At 47.9% G+C, this 17084-nt stretch overlaps 1 protein-coding gene across 1 annotated transcript in view; it reads right to left on the reverse strand.

Annotated features, from left to right (window-relative positions):
• TBXAS1 (thromboxane A synthase 1) overlaps positions 1-17084 on the reverse strand; it is a 143366-nt gene that overhangs the window by 28492 nt on the left and 97790 nt on the right. The window contains 1 exon segment of the mRNA XM_023530283.1: positions 13884-14198. Within this exon segment, the coding sequence (XP_023386051.1) occupies positions 13884-14198 (315 nt within the window).

The following is a 17084-nucleotide window of genomic DNA, read 5'->3' on the forward strand; positions in this document are numbered from 1 at the left end:
TTTTTTTTTACATGGAAATAGCGATAGAATTTTATTTTAAGCTATGCAAGAGCAGACAAGGGTAAATTTGTCAAATGTTAAGTTAAAAAGAAACAGTATACTCCTCGGCTGAGGTTTTTTTTCTTTCTTTCCTTTGCTATGAACTTTTATGTCATTTGATCTTCTTATTGGTTATCGAAATACATGAATTTAGTTTTTCTTTTTATGGTAAAGACTGACACATCTTGACTTCCTAGGATTTCTTAGTTTCTCAAAGCCAAAGATCCAAGTAAAAACACCATTTACCCTGATAGTGTCCTTAGGTACTTAGTGGAAGAGTATGGAGGGGGACACTCAAGAGAGGAGAAAAAATGGCTTTGAGAACTCTGCAACACTTTGTCAGAGACCTGGCGGTCCCAGGGCTGACGAAATGGTCAAAAATGTGTCCTCATGTGTGCCAAACCACTCTGAACAGCCATGTGCTCTCACAGACCAACCTACCATGGGCCTAGTGGTCATTCCCAAGACCGCCAAGGATGCAGAAGCCTGCAGGTCTGGGTTCACATCTAGACTCTGCTTCCACTTTGAGCTCGTCACTTAATCTTTAAGTTTCAATTTCCTAACCTTTGAAATGGGGGAAGATGTCAAATTGGTTGTTAGAATTGCTTGGCCCAGCACCAGGCCCAGCACATGAGTTCGATGAGTTGTAACTCTTCTTATTTCCGTCATAATTATTTATTCATATTGGTTGATATTGAATATTCATTCCCAAAGGATCACTGCTTGATAAAAACAAGTTGGAAATGGGGTGTTTCTGTAACAGAACTTAACAGCCGACACTGACAGTGGAGAGTTAGAACTGACCACAGGCCACAGACTGGGAACTGGGAAGATGGACAGTAACCCCCTTGAAAATGTACAAGGACCTGCAATGAATTGAGACCAGAAACAAAACCGCCGAATCGTACGTACTCTGAAACTTGAGACATTTTTTTTTTTTAGATGCTTCTAGGACATTTCTCATTTACATAATATTCTCGGTTAGTGGGGCCTATTTCTTTATCGAGTTAGGTCTGATTTATTTAACAGAGAGAAATTATGAATGATTATGGTGCTCCATAAATGTTTACTATTATGATGATGATGGTGGTGACTGCTATCATTAGCATCTTTCAGGTCTACAAATCGCTAATTTGCAGCCAGACTGGGGAGTCATTAAATGAGATTTTCAGAGAAAGGAGAGAGTAAAAAAAAAGGAGGGAGGGGGAAGAGAGAGAAAAAGCATGAGAGAGAGAGACAGAGACACAGAGAGAGAGAGAGAGACAGAGCAAAAGAGAGGGAGAGCAGAGAGAGAGAGAAAGCAGAGAGACAGACCGAGGCCCTGGGCAGCCAGAAGAGCTCCCTGAATTCTGAGATAGCGCGTGGTCTGTGAGAGCACCTTCCTGGGCCTCCACTGTCTTGTCTGTGAGACGGAGAAATAGCCCTTCCTGCTCCTAGAGGTGGGGCACAGAGCAGATGACCTCTTGAGTGTGGTATTTTCCAGGCCTAAGGACCAAAATTCTAAGAGGCGTTTTCAAACAGGCTGGTCGGTTGAGGGGCCTGGGGGCAACCACCTGGAGGGGCTTGCCAGGCCTTTGTTTCTAGGCTCTGTGGCTGGGCTGGATCTGAACCACAGCACAGACACAGAAAACCCACTACTTCCTGGTGACCCGATGAGGAACTTTTCTAAAAAGCAAAAAGCAGCTCCAGTAATTATGCAGAGTGTTTATCCAAAGTTGGGTCGTGTCATTAATAACACAACCCAAGGTCACGGTTAAAGTTAAGTTTGTATATATACGTCATGGGAGTATGGCAATGGTTCTAAACCCTGCCTACACCGTAGAGTCACCCGGGAGCTTTTAAAGGAGTTTGATGCCCAGGCCTGGCTGCAGGCCAACTAAATCAGAATCTCCGTGGTGGATCCTATGCATCTACCATTTTTAGAAGTTCTCGAGGACACGAATATATGGCTGCTCTTGGGCCCTGATTTACATGCAGGTCCTTGGTCTGAGGGGCCACGTGAATAGGAGAAGGAACGCCCGGAAGGTCTCTTGGTGCCTGAAATCCGATTCTGTCTAGAGGTGGGCTGGGGTCTATTCTGTAACCTCAGCCCACTTCAGTCTCAGACTCTGGGAATTTGGGGGGCAGGCAGTGCTGCTCTGCACACCTCACAGGGGAGCAGCTGCGCACAGCAGAGATATCTGGGAGGAATCAGGCGGGCAGAGCATCCTGCTGGGAGGCAGAGCAGGACACCCCTTCACGGTCTCAAGGTACAGGGCCGTTCCCTGGCCCCCGACCCTGTCCCAAGGACTTTTCTAAATTAAGATGAAAATGGCGCTCAGTAGCAGTTAGTAGATGACCCCAGCTGGGAGAGGATCAAACCTGACGTCCAACAGAGAGCCACGGAGAAAGAGGACAGTGCCCACTCTCCAGTGTGACACCAGCTACGAGCAGAGGGAGGGCCAGGCTGGTCAAGAGGCTGCAAGACAGATGGCCCAGATGCACGGTTCTCGCTCTTTATGGAAAAACACAATGCGAATGAACTCCAAGGAAATACAACTTGCGAAAAACTCCAGGGGCGTGGAACCCAAAGAGAAAGCCTGGGCCGGCTGGAGAAGGAACTTCCTGCACCGAATGAGGCAAGATCAGCTTCACAAAATAGTGAGAAAAGCACCAGAAAGGGTGTCAGTGGAGGTAGGAGGCAGCCCTGCGGCCGGATGTCTCTGTTCCAGGGGTGTCCCAGGGATGGAGGGACATCAGGGCCGAAGCCACCTGTGTGCCTTTCGTCTTGCACTGTGTGAGTCACAAAGAAAGAGAATTCATAAACGCAGAGAATCCATAAACGCAGAGAATGGACTGTGAAAAAGTCACACAATGAGGGGGAAAAGCCACAACAAACCTAGCCACCCTCGTTATCTTTAGGGCCAAGAGCCAGGATGACAGGTCAAAGCCGGAGCTGGCAAAGGTGACCGATGAGGACGTGCGTCCCCATCCGCCCGGACAATTGGCATTTTCTCGGTGCCATAAAAGTGCGGCGCAAACGCAGCTTCAGGCCCCCACCCCGGATGGCAGCCCAGAAGCGCCCCCTTTATAGAAATGGTGGAGCTGGCATTGACTCCCCTGTTGGGCAGGACACCTCAGCACTGAGGGGCAGTTTCAGAATCACCGGGTCACTGACTGCTGAGATGATGTTGAAAGGAACAGTGACCAAGTGCTAGGGAGATGTGAGCTCTGGTCCAAGCCAGCCCCCTTCCTCCTGTACACCCTTCGACGAGTCATCCTCCTGAAGCCTCAGTGATGGTTGTTCTTTGGTGTCAACTTGGTCAGGCCATCGTGCCCAGTTATTTAATCCAACGCTAATCCGTATCTGTGTTGCTGGGAAGATATTCTGCAGATGTGGTTGGCATCTACAATCAGCTGACTGTGAGTGAATGAGATTACCTTCAATAAGGTGCATGAGCCTCATCTAATCGGTCAAAGGCCTTGAGAGCAAAATCTGAGGTTTCCTGGAGAAACCAGCCAGAAGACAGTCTGTTCCAAACCTGCCGCATCGAAACAACGTGGCCCACGTTTCCGGCCGGCAGGCGGGCACCCTGCAGATGTCAGGACGGCCAGCGCCCAGCATTGAACGGGTCCGTTCTTTAAAATCTCCGTCTCGCATCGGTCCTGCTTCTCTGCAGCTCCTGGACTGATGCAGCCTCTCTTTCTCCACTGATTAAATGCAGATGGTGACAGTTCCTACTTCATAAAGTTACTGTGAGAATCAAGTTAACACTTGTGTGTAAAGTATTAAGCTTAGGGCCTGGCACGGAAGCATCGTTATCACTGCCAGCAGAGAAGACGTCTAGTCCAGTGCCTTCCTTTCACAGATAAGGAAACTGAGGCACGGAGGGGGGGTGACAGGAGCACGTGTATGGATGCTGGCAGCGTGGCCAGGATCGTACATGGATTCACTCACTTAATCCTCACAACAACCTTACGGGCTACATACTATTGCTATTCCCATTTCACAGACAAGAACGCTGAGGAACAGAGATTATGCCAGCATCCCTGTCACACCGCCACTGAGTGACAGCGCAGCGTCCCCATGTGCGTGATTGGCAGGGCTGGGACTAGCACACAGGTCTCCGGTCCCTCTTTCGGGCAGCAGAGAGAAGTCTAGGTTCGGTGTGAGCGTGATTGACACCTCCTCCTCCCTGGGGGCATCACGGAGAGAGGCAGTGCCTTCCCCCCAGGGGAGGAGTAAGAACTGCCTTCAAGGAGTGGGACCCCAAACACAGCGAGTGATGGATGAGGCCAGCCCACCTCACTGTGTTGTTTTCGTGAAAAAGTTTGTTGTTCTTCCAGAACCACCCTCGCCTGGACCGCCCTCCTCCTCAGCCACTAGAACCACTTTCTCAGTGAGTTCGAATTCTTGTGTATAGCTAAGGAGGCGAGAAGTTTCCCTTCTTGCTTCCAGCCTTAAATCACTAATTAAAATATCTTGGAGACTAAACCCATTGCCAAAGGCTTTCTAAAGCTTCTTGTTCATAACCAGAGGGAAGTTGATCCCCTTCTCATCTTTATAATCAGGATTGTTTTTTCAGGGTGTCTGTTTTAAGCTTCCTGCAGCTCTGGCCCCAGTTCAGTCCCAGCAGGGGGAGGCCAGTGGAGTTTAATTACATTCCTCCTATAGGGAACATTCGAGGAATGAGGCTTTGAAAAACAACTTATGCTACCAAAAAGGAAAAAAAAAAAAATCAAATTAGGGAGTGAAAAACAGGCATTGCCTTTTGTGTCCTAGAGACCCGATCTAAATATTTAAATTTTAAAGACCGACTTCTAAGTGCTTAGCTTTATAAACCTTACACATTGCAATTCACGGGAGAGTCAAACATCCTTTCCGATCTGGAATATTCATATGCCTGGACTAGCAGGCTCATGTGGTCGATACTTTCACACATACCATATTCAGCTATAAAACAATGTTACACACACACACACACACACACACACACACCCCAACACAAACATAACGCTGCCCACAGCCCTGGGGCAAAACAGACTTACCAGAAAACTCAGAGTAAATTAAACGTCTGGACCACAAGCATTTTAGAAAGGTCCCTTATTCTGTACTGATTTCCCAATATTTCTTCCACCCCCTGTCTCTGAGGTGCCCCGTGGCGGGCTGGTAGTGGGCGTGGATGCAGCGCCCCCCGGCAGAAGCTGTTAATTTGCAGACTGCTAGCAGATAATTGCCGTGAACTGAGAGAAGAGTCGTAAAAGGTGAGTAGGTGGGCACTCAGCGAGGACGGATTTCAGTTCCGTGGAGGAAGCCCTTTATCAAGGATAATGGCGGACAGTAGGTAGTGAGTTCCCTGTTCCTGGGAGCATTCAAGCAGAGCAGCGTGGTCTCTCGGGTATCTGCCCTGGATGGGAGACTGCCCTAGATGGCTCCTTAGACCCCCTCAGAGCCTGAGGGCCCAGGTTCCCTCCATGCCTTGGCGTGACAGGTTCTGGGCATGAGCTGGCGGATGAGTGAAACGCCCCCCCCACCCAGGAGCCCTGCGGGATCGTCGGGACGCTGAGTGCTGCCTCCGCCTGCCTCCCTCTGCCTCAGCAGCTGCCTTCTCTAACTCCCGTGTCCTTCCTTTCAGAGCACAGTGACCACGTGTTTTCTCCCATGCGTCTCCCTGTGCTTCCCCACCTCAGGTTGCTTTCAGTCAGTCTCCAGTTAGAAAACATTCATTCACTCATTCAGCACTGTTCATCACCAGCCTCCTCGGGGCCAGGTGCTGCTGGAGGCCAGTGTGCCAAGCAGAGCGCCCCCGTGGGTACTCGAGTATATCACCCCCTCCCAAGAGCGGTGGCGTTTTAATGATGGGCAGTGTCTCGAAACAAAGGGAGGACCTCCTGATGGTGAAATTGTAAGGCTCGTGATGGGTCGATGGAAAAAAAATGTTCAGGGTCTAGGAGTCTTTAAATTTATATCTGCTGCTATCATCCTGCTTCCCTGGTGTAACAGTGGCTTTGGTTAATAGAGTCCAGTGACTTTTTTTTTAAAAAGTGTGTATTTATTCTTCTATTCCAAAAGCTAATTGTTGGGAAGAAGACCCATACTTTTGATGTTTTAAGAGCCTATAATGTGAGCAGCAGTTAAATAAACGAGCCATTCAGTTGAGAGCCGAGCCGCCTGCCAAGGGGAGAGCTTCACCTGTGGAGTTCACGTTCCCAAGTTTATTTTTAATTCTCGCTTTTCTGGATTGACATGAACCGACCCCGCCAGCTTATTTTGCTAAGCAAAGCTTGGCCTCTCTTGAGGCCCAGAGTATTAAATACTCCGAGTCGCCCCATGAAGGGCACCAAATATATGCTGATTGGTATGGCCCGTTCCCGGGAGGGACATCTTTTTGCAGGTCACCTCTCCTTCTGCCGAGACAACTGCTCTGCAGGGACTTACAGGGGAGGGGGACTTGGAGCATCACTTGTTAAAAATTGCAAGTGCTGAAGTGCTACACTTGATTAAGCCCGGTGGCCCAGAAAAGCACCTGCACGTTCTTCCTGCGCTGCAGCCCACTTCCCACCTGTCCAACCCATCGCACGCACCCGGGACATCACTTTGAGAATTTCCAGGCTTCGGGGACCGCCAGCGGCCCCAAGGGGGCAGCGGGCCAGGAGATGGAGCAGGGAAGCCTCTGCCTCTCTGTGGATCTCGGGAACAGAGCCAGAACGAGGATCGAGAAGACGAAATGGTGCTGCGAACCCCGAAGGGAGGAGAGAGCAGAGAAATCCAAGAACTGGGGCTGGACGAGAAGGGGGAGGGAAGAAAAAAGGGGAGGGGATCCACAGAGCATCTCTGAGTTCTTAGGTGGCATAAGGCCTGGGGATGTGGCTGCTACTGCCGAGGCCCCGGGAGCAGTTCAAAGTCAAGGTGGTTCAATGTCCCCAGTGGTCACTTAGGCACGGGCTTTGGATGTCCCCGGGGAGGGACAATCTACCTTCCTGCAGGTGTCCCCGAGGAACGAATGGGCAGATGACCTGGATCACAAAGATGGTTTTGCGTTGAAAACTGGGGCTCTGCCACCCGATCCAGGTTAACTGTTCACCCTGCTTCGGGGACTCGGGTTGTCTGCCGACGGGGCACAGAAGTGCCTCACATCCCGTCTTCCTCCTTCCCAGAGCTGTTGCTTTGGTAGCAGTGCCCCCCAGCCATCACTTCCGAGCTGGGTTCCAGGTACACGCCCAGACAGCCCCTCTTGTAGGCTGTCAAAACTTCTGTCCTGTGATGTTAGTTGTTGAGATGCCAGGGAAGGGCGAGAGAGTCTACTTCTCCGGGTCAGACACCTCCAGGATGAAAGACAGGAAGTGGGCAAGTTGGACACATTCCAAAGTCCCCCCCACGCAGCTCCTGCTCCTGCAGTGAAAACAATATAGATTTTGCTCTTGGCTCCCGGGGAGCAGCATCGGAGAGGTTCTCTTTAACCGCAATACTTTGACGCGGCCTCTCAATGGGCATCTAAAGCTACACTTAGGGCTCATTAGGGGAGGTCGTGGTCTAGATGAGGCTCCCTGCCTAAAACTCTAGCCTGGTGGCTGCCCGTTGGCTATGATAGGGCCCGCGTCTACACGTGCATACGGAGAGAAGGCTCTGGTCGCCACCTTTATCTGTCTTGAAAATGACCACAAATGAACTCAAAAGCCCTCCCTAGCTTCCCACCCTGGAAAAGATTGTCTAAGGAGGCCAGATAATTTTAGGGTTGCAAGCAATACACTTCTAAAAACATACCCAGGACCGAATAATTCCCACATCACTTTCTCTCTCAAGAAGCAAATCACTGCAGAATAATTACTTGCTACGTACATCACAACTGAGAGAGATGCAGAAGTTCGAGTTTAGAACCTGGCTGCTCACGGTACGGGCCATGGACCAGTAGCATCCATGTCCCCTGGGAGCTTGTTGGAAATGCAGAATCGCAGGCCCCACCCTGGACCTGCTGAGTCAGAACCTGCATTTTAACAGGATCCCCACATTAAACTTGGAGACACCCCATCCGCTGCCTGGTACTGCAGTCCGTCACTGCTAATTTCACTTGGCTGGTACCCCGTTTCTTGTCTTCGTTTTATAGTTTGACTTTAAGGCTATAAGTCGTTCTTTGCCCCTACCTCTTTCCTGTTTGTTTGGGGATCTGCAGGAGACGGACACATCAGATGAACCGCTCCTGCCCTGTGTGGCTGGGGAACACCTGAACTTTCTCTTCTTAAATATGAAACAGCAGGACCTGAGCAGACCTAGGCAAAGCAGACCCCTTCCCAGTGGGGAAAAACCCGTTTCCCGTTTTTCACTTGAATCTTAAAATCAACTATGTCCTATTCCCCGAGTGAACGTGACCCCGCAAATACATGGTGGGTGGGAGCCAAACTGGCAGACTTTTTTTTTCCTATAATGAGGATCAATGTGTGTTAAACTAGTCACATTTTTTTTTTTTCAACAAACCCTCCCCCTGTGACTAAGGATGTGTATTTATGAAACAGTTAGTTTGAGGCAAATGGCTTTTTTTTTTTTTTTTTAATTGTAGCCACAGAATATGCCTTTTTCTTTTGAGGTCCTCTGGCTGCTTTAAGAAACAAATCCTCAACCTTGCTCTCATTAGCAGCATGAGCTAATCAGCTGAAATACCCAGCATGGAATGTTCTTTTATCCTTTACAAGAAAAAGAGTAAGTTGTATTTTAATTAGATATTTATAATGGTTACAAAGCAGCCCTTCCAGAGAAGTTTTAAGAATCTGGCCTTCCTTCTAAGGCATAACCGCGTTCAAAGTATCCTAAAGAGAGGCTATATATCAATTTATCACGAATCTAGTCCAATTCGTGATAAATTTATAACTGGGTTCTGCACAGATTTATAACAACAATTAGGCAGAAGGAAAATGAGTCATAAATTTTGGCTGGCACAGTTTGGCACCAAAGAGAAGAAAAGAGAATGGTTTAGCCAGATCAAAAGTCGATAATTTCAACACAAAGTGCTAAAGCTATAGCAAAAACCATTTATATGGAAAGAAGTTTTTTTTTTTTTTCATCCTTTTCAAAATGAGATATTGGAGAACACGGTGAAGCATCTACATTACAAAGGTCTTATTAAATAATTGGTGTGCTTGCTCAATTTTACGAGTGGTACAAGTGCTACAGATCTTTCCCTTCTCCCCACCTCTTGAGTTTCATGAACGTACCTCCTCTTTAATGTGACTAAGAGAACATGGGGGAAAGAGCGAGTTCTCGGAGAGATTGGGTGACTTGAGAAAGAAGGTTTTAAGCTGGATGTTGGTGGTGGAGTGAGCGGAGGGGAAGGAAGCCAGAATTCCAAAGCCAGATGATTTGGAAGAAAACATGTGGCTGGGAATGAAGCAGTTTAGAGGCATAAAGCAGATTATAACTATTATAAACTGAAATGGAAATCTAGACCCTGTAAAGAGAAAGGCGATCAGGGCCACTTTGGGTCAAAAGAGATGGTGAGAGAGAATAGCGGTTGGAATGTGCGAGCCGTGAAACTGGTATAAAGTTATCCCCAGTGGTAAAGGAAGACCTTCGAGTACCTTGTATGTGCTGGAAGTTCAGTTCTGCTAAAAGCCAGCACCTGAGTTATTGACTTTCACCACTGACAATTTCACATCTTGACTGAGAAAGGATGCAGTAAAGCCGACTGTCAACCCAGGCTTTGTGCTGACCAATAGGGAAGCACTGACTGGCTCTGTGGAAATCGCAGGCTGCTTATATGAAGTGGCCGCGTCCTTTTCAAGAAACACCCAAGAGCAGACCGTCTGCATCCTTTAGAAGTACAAAAGAGCAGGCAGTACTAGGTGCTGTCGGGCTTACCCCTCTGACTTTGGAAAGTCAGTATTTAAAAATTCAGAGGAGAGGCGAATGTGATTGCACAGAAAGAAATTTGAAAGTGGGAGCTTGTAATCTGGGGGCTACGGCTTCTAGGTATGGGGGCGGATACTCTGTTTTCTAGCCATCCAGCAGCCATTCCCCCCACTTCCAGTAACAGTGGTTTGAGAATCTACCCCTCCCTCATTCCAGGTCTGAGTGGTTCAGGCTGAGGCTCCGCCTAGATACCAAAGCCAGGGTGGAGTGAGTGACCCGGATCTAAGCCAATCAGAGCGTTATATTCCCCTCGAGCTCCGGTGATTGGTTGAAGTGTTAAAACTGGACCAGAAGGGTCTGGACTTTCTAATGTCGAAGAGCGACCAGAAACTTTTGAGATCTGTCCAAGGTATCATCAAGGAAAGAGAAAGGACGTTGGTCAGAGCACATTTAAAGTAAATAATTGGAGGAAACACAAAACGTTTCCATATTTGCACCACACTTAGTTCAGACTGTTCAGCATACAGGTTACACAACCATCTCGAGACCACCAAGGGAGATCCTGTCTCCCCGTCTCGGAATGGGACTGGAGCTGAAAGGTGGGGAGCGAGAACGACCCGGATCCAGAGACAGAGTTTGAACTCCTGCATCAAGCATCCTCAAAGGCAGCCCTGTTCTCTAGAGTTTTCTGATATGTGGGCCAATTAACAACCTGGACACATCTGGTCTGAATTTTCTAACACAGCCAACAAGAAGAGTCCTTACCGATACAGTGCACATATACACTCTTTTTCTTGGGGAGAAGGTCACTGCTGTCATCAGATTCTCGTAGGGCATTGCCGGAAAAGGATGCGACTCAGAGAAGAGGTACTCTAGAGCTCAAACAGTGATCGCGAAGGGAAGGCCACCTACTGAGGTGAGGGGCTCCGCAGGGACATCATGAAGAGCTAGGTCAGAACATCCTTGGGTGCCGCGTCTGGAGCCTGAGCCTGGCATTAACTGGCACTCGAGAAATATTTGTTGAATGGAAACCAGCGGGAAATTATAACAAGTCATACTTTGCATGCAAATTTTTAGGAAAATATCTAATGTGTGAACATATAATCTGCACTTCCATGTCCTGACAGATGGCCCATATTAACAGAACTCTGATTATAGTAAAAAAAAAAAAAAAAAAAGAAGAGAACCTGCAGATATTCATTGATTGCATACCATGTGCAAGGCTATACTTCTTTTAACACTACCGTGACTACCAGTAGTGACTACCGATATGCGTCCCCGTTTCTCAGAGGCAGCCCCAATTGTTAGTTACCTAGAGAAAGGAAATGATCCGGGGCTTGCATGGCTGGGGCAGGACTTTGTTTATTCTAAGAAACAGGACCCTCAGAGTCTAAGGGTGTATTCCCAAGGTGGAACAAGGGACCACCTGCATCGGAATCTTCTGGGATGTTAATTTTAAAATTCAGGTTCGTAGGCCCTGGCCCAGACTTATGGAATCACACTCTCCGAGGGTGGGTCCCTGGACTCTGCATGTTAAACAGCCTTCCGAGACGGTTCTTTGTACACTGAAGTTTGAGAACCTTTACCTACTAAACTCTGTCTGTGTGCCCATGGGCTCTCAGGAGCTTGACGCATTCTGCACAGCCCCCTGGGAGGTGGTCCTCTAGGGGACAGAAGCTCCATCCCGGGTTGGGGAGATGTGAAGGAGGCCAGGCTTTGGTAAGACAGTGTCATCCACCTTGAGGCCATGGGCAGTTATGGCCGTGTCCTGGGAGATAAACAAATCCAGAGGTGGTCACGAGGGAGCCGGTGGGAGAGACTTCTCGAGCCCCACGCTCTCTCCAGAACACCGCACGTTCTGGACTTGATGACTTGCTGCCCTCTGTTGCCCTGGAGGGTTTTATTTGGAAGGGAAGTATTGTTTTAATAGCCATAAGTACTTATTTTTCAGTTGCTATTAAATACTTAGAAGGTGAGGATCGTGGCCTCTACCTGTTGGAGCTGCTCCCTCTCTAACCTACCACCATATGAGCCAACTGCTGGGCACTTACTAGATACTTAAAGGTCTTTAGTTAGACCAGCCTTCTGGTTTATTTGAGACCAGCCTTTCCTGCCTTCCTGGGATAGCAGCAGGAGCTTCTGGGTGTGGGGGTGTGTCCCCCCAACTCCTCAGTCACATAACTTGAGTATGCTGTGGGTGAATCGATGGGCTTAACCCCACTCGTGCCTCCATTCCCCAGCCACGGTAGTTGCTTCAAGAACAGGCAGCGACCTAGGCAATCCCGTCAGAGAGAACACCATGACTCTTGCTGAGAGTTCGGGGCCATAGACTCTTTTCTCCATTTATTACGAGCAGAGAATCCTGCAGTCCACACCGTCTCGGAAGGCTGCTCGGGTCTTCGAGAGGAGGGCAGGACTGAGAAGGAGGCCAGCACGAAGGAAGCAGAGCCAAGAACTGGAGAACTGGGGACCGGAGCATGCCATGGAGGCTGGATAAAGATTTGGCTGAAGACACATCTCTGTTCCTGAGCTGTTTGTTCAGTTATATGTAATAATAAGCCCCTCCCTTTTTTTTTCTTAAATCAATTTTGTTTGGGGTTTTGTTTCCTGCCAGCAAATACATCCTATAGAGATGCTCTTCAGCTCCTGTTATTGCTCATGCAGTGATATACCCTGATCATCTTCAGCCTCTCCTTCGCCTCAGTTATAAAAACCACGCAACTACCAATAAAATACTATCGGTGGTGAGACTGGGTAGTTGAGCGATTTGGATTCATGGCTTGTTGAGACTTCATGCCCAAAGAATATCGATTAATGGATCAATGTCAACCTGGAGGGAAGCCCCGTCCTGTTCAACATTTTAATCAATGACTTGGATGAAATAGGAGACATGCTTAACAAGTCTCAGATGACACAAAGCTGGAGGAGTTGCTAATATGACAGATGGCAGAATCAAGATTCAAAATTATTTTGACTGACTTGAGCAGTAATAAGGATAAATATAAACTCTTGCATCGAGGCTCAAGAAATCGATTGTACAATCAGTGGATTGGGCAGGCCAGCGTGGCAGTTGTCATAATATCGTGGAACTCTGAGTTGACCATAAGCTCATGAGGAGCCAAAAGTTGAGGGAACTGGTATCACAGTTAATGCATTGGAGAAGAAAGGCTAATGTTGCATTTACTTCCTCAGTGGGGTAAAAAAAGTAATTTTCTGGGAAGCAGTTTTCAGCTCAACGTATGAAAAAAAAAATTCTAATAGTTCCGATAACAGAACGGGCCACCTCCCAAGATCGTGACTCTAAAAATTACATCAGATTGTAATGGAAAGGATTCTATTATGGTGGCCTTCCTTTTAAAGCACGGATTTAAAAAATGACTTTCTTTCACAACTCACAAGTCAAAGCAATACACACAGAAGCATCCAGAAACAAAGTCTGTGATAAAGTAGCCTAACTCAGCACCCTTGAAAGTTTACTTCACGTCCAGCAGGGAGAAGCCTCACCTAGAAGGAATATCCAGAATCTGGACCCGCTGCTGACTGGCCCCATTTCACCCGACTCCATCTGTGGCCCCCTCCTTTGTGCTCATCCAACCTGCACGCCTGGCCCATCCTTATGCCCACTCCTGCCTCTTAATTGGCTCCATTTTCTGAATCAGACCTGCTTCCCTGAGCATGGCGACTCCACAGTCAGTGCACTGAGAAACCACACGGCCTGCCCTACCTCTGACCTTTGACCCTGACTCATGAAGGCTTTGCAGCTTCCCTGAGCCAGGCCTGGTTTCATAGACCACCCCAAACAGTGAAGGCGCGTGCACAACTTTCTTTTTTTTCTGTTATCCTGAACATTCCATCGCACTTTCTAACCCAGAGAGATGGAGTAGGCGAGCAACGGTCCTCTTTCACCTTAAGAACTTAGAACGTGAATTTAGCAAGGCAGTTATCAAAAATAGGTTTCACGTCGACGAACATAAAATCAATTGTGTGGATTTCACATAGAGCCCTGGACCCAACTTGTACTCACATATTTCTCGTTGAAACGGTCTACCTCTGTCAGAAGCTTCTCTTGGCAGTCAGGGTTGGTGGCCAGTAGGTAGGTGGCGAAAGATAGTGTGTTGGTGATGATCTCGTAGCCGGCGATGAGGAAGAGGAAGGCCTGGCCCACGATCTCATCCACAGTCAAGGGCTTGGACAGGGGTCTGGGCTGGCCTTGCTGGGAAGGATTCGCTGAGCATTCGGAGGATGAGAAGACTTGTCTGACTATGTCAAAGCTCTCCACGCCCACGGAAGGGGTGGATTGTCGGGCATCCAGGACCATTTGGAGGAAGTCTCTCCGCCTCTAAGGGACAAAAGAAGAAATTGCACATTTTGGCCCTAGAGTTGCATAAGTGAGTCTTAGAGCACAAAAGACATGCACGTGGAGCTTTTAAAAGAGCTGGACAGGAACAAAGATTCTCACTGCGGGGTGATCTGAGACGGCGAGAACCTGGACCCCTCCCCCCTCCCCCGATGTCCCTCAGTCCCCACTGGTTCACAGACTGGTGCAGCAAAGAGCAGACTGCCATGCTGCCGTTAAAAAGAATGTGGCGCTTCTATCTGGGCCGAGTCAGAAAGATGGGAAGCCATTTCAGTAAGCCAAAATGAGCAAGTTGCAGAACGGTGTAGCAAGGTGCAGAACGGTGTGCCCAGTTCTGTAAACAGTAAATGTACGAGATACATAATTACGCGTGTTTGTCCGCGCCTGGAAAATCTTTAGCAACATCCATACTCCACGGTGAGCTGGAGGAGCTGAGGAAACCAGGGGCCTTGTATTTTTTACTTTATCCATGTTCGTACTGTTGGTTGGTTGGTTTGGTTGGTTTTCCAACACTAAAACGATGAAAACCGTATAGATTTAAGTCAAAGCACATGCTCCATTGTTCACATCTGCACAGTTCAGGGCTTCTATATTTTTCTCATACAGCAGGAAGTTAACAGAATCTGGGGGCAGGGGAGGGGACTAGCTTTGGAGAAGCTTGTCTTCTGAGTGTCCAGTCTGCATCTTGCATTCCTTAGCCTAGCTCCCTTTAATCCCCTACCCCATTTAGGTGGTTAAAGATGTATAACCCCATTCCACCCCCCACGTTCCTTATCAGCAATTTGCATATTCTTTGTATTTTTACTATCACTGCTTGTAACCACAGAAGGTTTCTGCATTGCTTTAGCCTTGACAAAGTATATCCCTTCTTTGAAAAGCTTTTTAATGTGATGAGAGACAACCAATATGTGACTTTTTTTTTTTTTCTGAAGTTTATGGGCCTAAACAGCAAACGGAGACTATCAGAACCACCGGCAGAAAATATTATAATTTCAGATTACTTTATTCATTGTAGCATTTTCTCAATTCATTGGCTTCCGGATTTCCATTGCATGAATAATATACGCCACACACGTTAGCACTTAACTCCATCCTTTAAGATCGTTATTTCAAGTGGGGTTGCTTTTTTCCCTCCATCGGAGTGCAAGTGTCTGCACCCCACCTGCCCCCACCCCGGGGACAGTTGTGGTCCTTGAGGCCTCCTGGTGGCTTTTCTGGAGTGCCGTGAGGGTGATGATGAAAGAGACGGCGTGGCCACATCCACACGGTTGGATTTTTTCCAGTGGCAGAACTGCAGCTGGCTGAGACAGGCTGCTACAGGGCCATCTAGGCTCAGAGAAATCCGTCTTAACCTCCAGTTGCAGAGGCCAGAAGAAAGCGCTGCTCTCTAGGGCCTGTGCCTGGAGAGGAGCATTAGTGCAGATGGGTTTCTTGTATTCGCACTGCATCACGGAGGCTATTTAAAGACTGCCCATTTAGGACCGAAACAGTGCTGGTTTATGGTTATATCCAAGAAAAATACGCACCCTGATAGATGTAGGTGTCTAATCCACCCATCGGCTAGAGCTTAGAAAAATATTTACCTTTTAACATCTGTGCTGCATTTTCCACTGCGCAAACACACATCTGCTTGATGGAATGTCTACAGAGTTTAGATGGGTTTAAAGCAAGTTTTCTTAGTAACCGTATAGCTCTGTCTTGACACAGGCGGTCCTGGATTTGTGGTTGGGAAGCTTTTCTCAGATCAACTCATTGTTTGAAACAAATAGCTCTCGAGTTTATAAAAGGAAAAAGCTCGAGGCAATCCCAGTAATTGGATCTTTAATAACCCCTCACCTCTTAGTAAGCCATTTGGTGCAACAGTTTCAGAATTTTCAGCCTGACTCCATAGCCAGTGGGTGTCAGGCTGAGGTGGGGTGGAGAGTGGGGGTGCGAGTGACCAAACACCCATACAGAAGCCCTTTCTAGCAACACTGAGATTCGAAAATGGGACTTTCCTCACCCCTCCCTGAACCTGAACAAGAGTTCTGTCCTTTTAGGCCATAGAGCCGGGCCAGGGGTACCAGGTAGCTGATTCTCCTCACACCTCCAAGGGCATCACGTTGAGTTCACAGCGGTGCAGCCCAAGGGGCCATGACCTTTTATACACCTTCCCCCGCTTCTGGACCTGGACACCTTTGCTGCACAGTCTCCCGAGGACACAGCCGGGCAGGGTGAGGCTGCTCCATGCAGCCAGCAGCTCCTGATTTTATTCTCGGCCAAGGCTGCAACAATTGGACCCCCACCCCTTTCAATTCCTCTGAGCCACCCAGCCTTTGAGGAAATGCTTTTAAAGCTAGATTTTTGTCTGGGTCAATTCTGGATCATACATTTCAGCCTTGTTTTTCCTTTTAAGCAACTTTCTTGAATGCAACAAAGCCCTTAAAGCATAATAACATTGCATACGTGTCAGCGTATCCAATATTGAAATTATTTTTCTTAACACTGAAAATATCTATTTCTATTCTCAGCCAAGTTCAATCGATTCCTACTATGTGCCAAGCATAGTGCAAGTCTGTAAGGGTGAAAGAAATCCCTAGGTCTCAGGTGAAGCAGGGGAGGGCCCCCAAACACAAATTTTGTAGCAACATCCTCGGTGCTGAAGAAGAATGTGGAATTGGTGACAGCTGCCTAAATTCTCAAATATTAATGCCGTTCACGCTATAAAACTCCATTCTTGCCATTTTTCAATATAAAGAATCTGCTGATGGAAAGTACACGTGGCCACATTTACCTAGAAAATTCTTTGGGGGGCTGCTATAACCTGTGTCAGGGGCGAAGCTTGAAATAGGCCATGAGTTTGGGGGCAGCTTCATTTCTACTCGCCCA

This window comes from Pteropus vampyrus, unplaced genomic scaffold, assembly GCF_000151845.1.
Source record: "Pteropus vampyrus isolate Shadow unplaced genomic scaffold, Pvam_2.0 Scaffold48, whole genome shotgun sequence".
Lineage (NCBI taxonomy): Eukaryota > Metazoa > Chordata > Mammalia > Chiroptera > Pteropodidae > Pteropus > Pteropus vampyrus.